Consider the following 7,995-nt stretch of genomic DNA (forward strand, 5'->3'; position numbering starts at 1 on the left):
GCAACTACAGACACTTTATTACAGAAAAAAATAAAATGGTGCAGCTTACACCTGCTTACTTTAAATTCCCCCAAAATCAAATTCTTTGCTGAAACCATTTACAATATTACAATTTTAAAAAATAAAATAAAAACAAGCATGTAAAACGACATAACATTATTGTGTAATACTGATATTTCAAATACAAATGTATGCATGTAAAGAAACTATTAAAAACAGTGCAGAGTTGAAAGTGCTTACATTATTAAATGGTTTACCACACATTCATCTATACAAAAACTGATATAATATTGCATATACACATTTATACCATTATATTACTCACGGTTCATTTTAGCACACATTGGAACAGTGCATGGTTTTGAGGCTATTACCAAACTTCATCATATATTATATTATATTATATTGTTTTATATTATATTATATATTATATTATATTATATTATATTATATTAGTTTGTACTTCAGGCCACCATAATGTGTACATTTTTAAACAAATGCTTGTCTCTTCTCCATGCTGATCGGCATTGTTATTGAGTTACACCTGTCTGTGGGAAAAGACTGTGGAGCAGTCCTGACTGCTGTGTACTTTACCGGAGGAGGAGGAGGCTTGAAGGGAGGAGGAAGATCACCCCTAGAAAGACCAAACATAAATTTATGAGAAAAAAATTTAAATAAAAAAACAACATTAATTTGTATGTAAACTCAAAAATTTACCTCTTTTTGAGCACTCTTCTTCTATACAGAAAGAGAGCTCCAATGATCAGTAAAACCCCTCCAATGATAAGCAGTGTCAAACCCAAATGGCTGCTCTCTTCATTGTCTGCTGGACCTGGAGACAAAAAGTTAACCACACACTTTAAGTTAAGTCTCATAGTAGCTACAGCCATCATATCAGTATTCTTGTGTAAACCCCACACAAAAACATAATGTGAATAGTTTGCCCTGAAGCAGCAGAGCTTGTCTCCCTCTTTGATACACATCTTGACTTTGATTTGAATGAGTCTAAGGAGCACCTGACTATAGGCTGAATAAAATGTTTATCTAACACAAATTTCACTGCTATATGCTGTTGATGGAGAGAAAAATAGTGTATTCCCTATGGTAGTCCCTTGATGTATAGTTAAGTGACAGATGATTTGGATGTCAGTACTTTTTAAATTGAATACCTGATTTTACTTTACATTGATAATGTGAGATTCAGATATTAGACAAAAACAAAGTGAATCTTCACCCCTCTTTACACACAGGAAGATTCTGTACATAGTTATTTTTGCACAAACTCCAGAGAATTTGAGATCTTGTGAGTGCAGTTTGGTTCAGATATATGGTCAGATCATAGAGATACATTGTGAGAGCTCTTAGTCTCATCCTGCTCCTTTTTCTTTCTTTTAATTTCTGCACAGGTCATATCTTTTTTTGACCCTGCATTGTTTTAGTCAACTACAGCCCTAATTTAAACATGCTTGTGCTTTTCAAGAAAACACCTCAGTACTTTACCTTGTTGGTCTGTGACATCTGAGGTGTCTTCCACTGTAGGAATCCCCAGGAATGTGGTAGGAGGAGAAGTGGTGGACTCTGCCTCATTAAGAGCTGAATCATAGTCTACTGTAACAAAACTTGCATCATTCACATATGGCTGAGTTGTATAGTTTGTTACTGGGTGGTTATAGCTCATACTTGTGTTGAATGTTTCTAATTGGTTAAAATGTTCACTTCCAATACTCACAGTATCAAAGCTCTCTGACTGATTATACGCTAGGGTTGTATTGTAAGTTTCTGACTGGCCGAAACCTTTGCTGGTCAATGATTGGTTGAAATGTTCACTTACAGTACTCACAGTTAGAGTTGTGTTGTAAGATTCTGATTGGATGTTGCTTGTATGATACATCGTGGTGTCTGTTGTGTTTTGTAAATTGGCAGGTTGACTGTTTGAGATTGGAATTGTTGTTGTTGCTTTTTGTGTATTTTCTGTCGCAAACGTGGTGACAGGAGAATATGTGGTAGTCTCATTTTCATTGCTGCTGCTGTCAGGAGACAGTGTTGAAGCATCTGGAAAAAAGTAAACAAACATTAATTTGAATGTGCCTGAAATGTAATTGTCTTATCTTCTGTCTCCGATTTTAGAATAATTAATCTGCAAATCAGTCAGTCCATCAGAAATGTCTTTAAATGTGTTAGTTGGAGTTAAAGTTTCAGACAAATGTCAAAAGACTGCTACTCCCAAAAGTGCAGTTACCAAATTTTGTATTGTTATATTAAAGGACCCATATTACAGTATTTTATTCTCAATGTTATAATGTTGTTTCCTCATACCTGGAGGTTTGTTTTGTTTGATTCACACATGTTTAACCTTCTGATGTCATGTACAGGATACAGGAAATGCTCCACTGTGTTTTTAAACTCCGTACACCTTCACTATGTCAGCACTAGAATTACCAATCTCCTCTCAACTTAAGTTAAAAGGTAGCTGTTAACTTGAAAACTATCAATTCCTATACAAATATTGTTTACTGTTATTGTCGTAAGGTGTAACAGCATTTTAAGGTTTGGAAATTTAGACAGAAACGTGTGAATGAAACAAAACACAACTCCCAGTATGTTTTTGATGAGGTAACAATATTCTAACATGACTAAAATCTCACAAGAGTCAATTTTGTTCTATACATTTAGTTTTTTTTATAATGATTTTGCTGTTTAGCCTTAATAATTGTAATTTTTAGTCAGATTGTGATACTGGTATATGTCCAACAGAGGATGCTCTAATGCTATTCACTGTTCTCTTAGATTTTTGCTTGTGTGGTTTTAACAAGAAATGGAACAGGGCAGGATGTGACTTCTCACGCTGGTTGGGTTTGTGTTTTTGAGTCTATGTGCACACTATTACCTATGCACGAACTTTGCCAAAAACTGAAGCAGCTTACAGAATTTAATTTAATAAATAATTGGAAATTAACTTTTTCATAGTGTGATCAGTTGCTTCTGGAATCCATTCAACCTCCCGTTTTTACATTTACCTAATTAAAAGAATAAATTGTGTGTGTCTAAGTGTAATAATGAAACTTCTCAAACTATCCCCCATCCAGCTCCTTCACACTGTGGCCCTTTGCTTGATCTTAATGCTGCCCCCAGGAAATGCTGAAATTCAATATGACCGAACATATTGGCTAAAGCTGACAATGGAAAACTCACCTGCATAATAGTCTGTGGATTGTGAGGATACTGTAATGCTGAATTCTTTGTGTAGAAGGCTGTTTCCTGTGTGAACACTAAGTGTGTAGAGCCCAGCGTTGAATACAGACACAGACAGCAGGTGCAGAGATGGGCTGTTTGAAACCACCACCTCTTCCTGTAGGGCAAGATTGACTTTTGATTTTGGAGGATGACTTTTAATGTATAAGGTCATGGTGTAAAAGAAAAGAATCTTCACACACATTAGGTTGAAAATGTGGGTCACAATCTTTCAAAGTCTATCTCTTGTTTTTGGATCTTTGCATTGTATGAAGGAAAAACAGAGGAGAGAAATAGGTGCGCCACTAAAATGTTATATATATATATAAAAAAAAATGCATGTTTGGTAGATCTGTCTATACAAGCTACTCTAGACAATCTATTCAGAATTGAACTACTGACATATTTGGATTATCCACAAGCTCATACATGATGATATTTATGATAACACAGTTCTATTTAGTAGCTTCTTGTACCTTGGTCCATGTGTATGTAACACTGGCAAACTCATGGCAGTGAATGGTCACATTTTCCCCAGAATGGACTTCAATGATGCTGTTCCTGTCACACTCAATCATATCTGAGGAAATAAATAAAAGAATCAGATTTATTTTTGTAATCATTTTACAGACATTATAAGTAACAAAATGCTCCACTTTAAGTGTGTGTGTGTGTATATAATATGAACATTGTGTTACAGAGACAAATGCAGCAAAAGTTATTGGCTTGTATGTAAACGCTGATAGTAAGAACTGATTAGACTTCATTAATTAAATTACAACTGAATGTTCTAGAGAAGATATTTTAAATCACATTTACTATGATCCTGTTTTTATACTATTAAAATATTATTACATTTAAACTGCAAGCATAGCAATTTGTTGGACTGTGCTGTTCATCACTAAAAGAGCATTCAGAGCACCATGTTTTATCTGTAATACATGTCATGTTGACTATGTTACATTTTTGTCCATTAGGGAAGTGGGACTTTTTTTTTTTTTTTTCCAAACATTGAGATGTACGTTTTCACAGAGGTGAGCTGGAGCAGAGCCGTGATGCAGCCAGGAGTAATGAGTAACTTAGGCAGTGGACAAAGCACTTGTTTTAGACTGGTCTGTGATGACATGAACATATAAAAATATGGGAGTTGTGTATTCCTCACCTTTGATTCTCAGTTCAGTCTGTCTCCGGTGGTTTCCAATCGGAAAGGCTCCAATTTCACAAATGTAGGTGCCAGTGTCCCCTTTGTCTGTGTTTGGAAATTCTAAACGGGTGCCTATTAGTTGATCTTTGCCATTTTTAATAGTTTTTAAAGTTACATTTGGTGAAAAAAACGAGTAGCCATGAATTGAGTTGTGCAGAGCCAACTTTGACGAATTTCTCTTCCATTCACTGCTGACATATGTCATGTTACCAATGTTTTCAAAAAAACAGGGTAAAGACACATTCTGACCCACCAACGCCTCCTTAGTTTTATAATGGAAAACTGGAACATCCCTGAACCCTGTCAAACACATCAGATAGTGTTGTAAGTACAGAAGTGAGAAGATAAAATCACTTTGTAGTTGATATTAGATGCTTCATTCCACTGGGGAAGAAGCTGATAACATCATAGTATTATACAGAGACAGACTATTGCTCCAGTAGCCAATACAGATCTAAAACCCACAGGACCCTATTCATACAAAAGGAAAATAATGCATATAGTCCAGGATTACCTTGTGTAATGGAGGCCAGAAGTAGCAGAAAAGAGGCTGTTTTTAGAGCGCTTCCTTGAATCATTTTTGAGTTCTTGTCATAATTGTGCTCTCAGGAAAACAACATAACTGCAAAAGTGAGGTTTGGGGTATGCTCAGAAACAGTGACACAGGAAACCACACTGAGAGACAAATGAGGTAGTGGTTTATCTCTGTAGCAAGCTCCAAATCCAAAACTGATGACTTTAAAACTTTAAAATCACCACCAATTGGCTATCTAATCTGTGCTTACAATGCAGATGTCAAATGCAGATGTCAGATTAATGTAGAACTTTAATCTTGGGACAGGAAACTGTGCATTGTGTTGGAAAGATGAGAAATTGTTTGTGAAGTTTAGAAGTTCAGCCTGACCTACATAACAAGAGCAGCAGCAGCAGTCTCACCGTACTATCTTCTGTAGATAGTGAAGAAAAAAAAAGAGTTTGGTTTTGGCTATTCACCTTCATTTGCAGATCCTGCTTGTAAACTTGGAGATGTTATTGATGTGCCCGGAATGTGCCACAGTATAGCATTAAACTAAAAATATAAACATGAAAAAAGGTTTTGCACAATTCATTTCAGTCATTTTTTCAGTAACAATTAGACAAAACATGCATTGGAGAGTAAAAATTAAAGACACTCAGTAACACAGATGTTTTTTAATGAAGTTATTAGTTCTTGTGAAGATGTCACATTGTTTCTCTAATTAAAAGCAAGTGATTCATTAATTCTTCAAAGAGTTGAGCGTGAAACACTGCCACTGGCTTTGTGTAGAACAGCACAGTCAACAAGAGCATCATTATTAAGGTCCTTGTATGGAAATATTAAGCCAATTATGTGTTATTGTGTTGCTCATTTTAAGACTCTCAAAATATTAATATTATAAATTGTCCTGTGTGCAAGTCTTAACAGTAGCACTTTATTTTCTTAATTGATAATTTGACAGTAATTTATGTAGCACCTGGATCACCTTTTTCCCAATCAATCTTAATTTTATACACTTTTATATTGTCTTATATTGTCATATCAAAATTAAAGAGATTAAAGATTTATATTTCTTGAACATAAACAATACAAACTTTTATTAATATTTTTTTCCCCTCAAAGTCATACCTCAGCTCCAAACAACATAAGTCGAACATCACTGTCGATCTCTTGATTAAAAATACACCAGCATATGATGACAATTAGAACTGATGGATCTTAATTTAAATTTGATTATCTGGACAGCCTCTACTGATACAATACATTACAATTTCATTATGTTACAATAAGGAGACCATTTTGCCACTTGAGAGCTTTCCATCAGAAGCCTGTCAGGGCTTTGTGAAAGTGGCTCCAGGGAGCCATATGAAGCCTCTGGGTTTCTGACAATGAGACATATCACACTCAAGACTTCATTGGTCTGCTGAGAGATAGAAGGAGGTGTAAGATGGGTCAGCCACAAGAGGAAATGTCATTTTTGACATTCAATTTCAAGGTATTTGTTCTTAAATATTATAAATAGCACTTAAAAATACTAATGCCTTGGATTCATATAATGTCTTTTAAGATACTGAAAGCGCTCACATTCACCCATTAGTTCTACGCTGGTGATAAACTACTTCTAGCTGTTGCTGAGACTTACTTACTCTCATTGTTTAGACTTTTATTTTAAGTCATTTTCTTTACCCATAGTGAGATACCTGTAAAAGCTGACAAAAATAACAGGTGTTCATCAATATTTATTTTGAGTTATTAAAAAATAATTACATTTGGAGGAAAAATAATAAACCCTGAACTAAACCAGGACTAGATCAAGTTCAGACCTCAGCTCCAGACTCCCACATCTTCTTATGATATTACGTGTGAAAAGGGAGAGAAGAATAACACTTTGGATGCTTTACTTCGCACAGAACACTTTTGTCTTGTGACTATGTACAATAGCGACATGCTTTATTTTATTTAGTTTTAAAGGGCCCATATGATGCTATTTTTTGATCTATGGTCTAATGTTGTTTCCTCATTAAAAACATACCTGAAATTATGTTTTGTTTAATTTCCATATTTAACACAGAAATCCTGGTTGAGTTGTTCTCTCAAAACACTCTCCACCTTGCCATGTCATGTGGTTATACAAGACGTGCTCCACTGTGTTTTTTTCCATACACCTTCGGCCGTATCTTATCCCCAGACTTAGCGCACAGCTCAAGTGGGTGTGTCCAGGTGGGGCTGTACTTCGCTGATGGAGGCTGGAGTGGGACGGTACAAGTACATATATGGTGACGGCATCTGAACCAATCTATGACCGCTGTGGCATTTAAAAGCACTGCCCGTGTGGGTCAATTCTGCAATCTTTGCCTCATTATCAGGCGGCAAAGCTGAGTGTGGGAAAAAGTTCTATATGTGACAATAAAACAGCTCCGGAGCCCCGCGATGTAAGTACACACCAGCAGAGGCACCAGGAATATAGAATTTTGTATGGGCCATGACAGAACTGACTGGGTTTGTGTTCCGAGCTGTAAGCTCGTGCACCCGCGCACACGTCAACCTTTTATAGTTTTCTCTGCGTTCGTTTAAGACCAGTGTCTGTCTCATGTGCTCCCATCCCACAGAAGACTCGCTGATTTCTCACTCCTGCTCCTGTCTGTCCCGCAGTCCACTCCCACGGACTCACCTGATGTACGAGTGTCCACCTCTGCTGCCGCTGACCGCTCACGTTCTCGTCTCTCGGGTCCAGTGCATTTGGTCCTACACAGGTGGAGGTCTCGCGGATTACGGAATATGTTTATTGTCATATAAATGTTTCTGATGTTACGCACAGACATGATACGTGCGTCTGCTCCGCTGTCACAGCTCTGCCACAGCATTAGGACCACAGACAGGGTAAGAAAACACACTTTAGGACAGCGCTGTAAACGGCCTCATTTGAATGAGCAGCTTTTGTACAGATCCAGGTCAAACCAAACTAGAGCAGAGCTGAGCCGATACACGGAGCGGGCGAGGGGCTGTGCTCTGCTGCGGGAGGGCATCCGGACGACTCCCGCAC

General features: G+C 36.9%; 1 protein-coding gene across 1 annotated transcript; it reads right to left on the minus strand.

The window, feature by feature from the left end:
• On the minus strand, positions 1-5,092 carry si:ch1073-15f19.2 (T-cell surface protein tactile). Its single transcript, XM_020923005.2, has 7 exons — positions 4,950-5,092; positions 4,394-4,735; positions 3,708-3,811; positions 3,193-3,349; positions 1,501-2,052; positions 718-832; positions 1-634 (listed from the first exon to the last, which is right to left on the minus strand). The coding sequence occupies exons 1-7, from the start codon at positions 5,011-5,013 to the stop codon at positions 490-492; spliced, it is 1,479 nt and encodes a 492-aa protein (XP_020778664.2). The 5' UTR covers positions 5,014-5,092; the 3' UTR covers positions 1-489.
• Positions 5,093-7,995: the final 2,903 nt, after the last annotated feature.

Source organism: Boleophthalmus pectinirostris, unplaced genomic scaffold (assembly GCF_026225935.1).
Source record: "Boleophthalmus pectinirostris isolate CB_2022bp ecotype Guang Dong unplaced genomic scaffold, ASM2622593v1 HiC_scaffold_12, whole genome shotgun sequence".
In the NCBI taxonomy this organism is placed as follows: domain Eukaryota; kingdom Metazoa; phylum Chordata; class Actinopteri; order Gobiiformes; family Gobiidae; genus Boleophthalmus; species Boleophthalmus pectinirostris.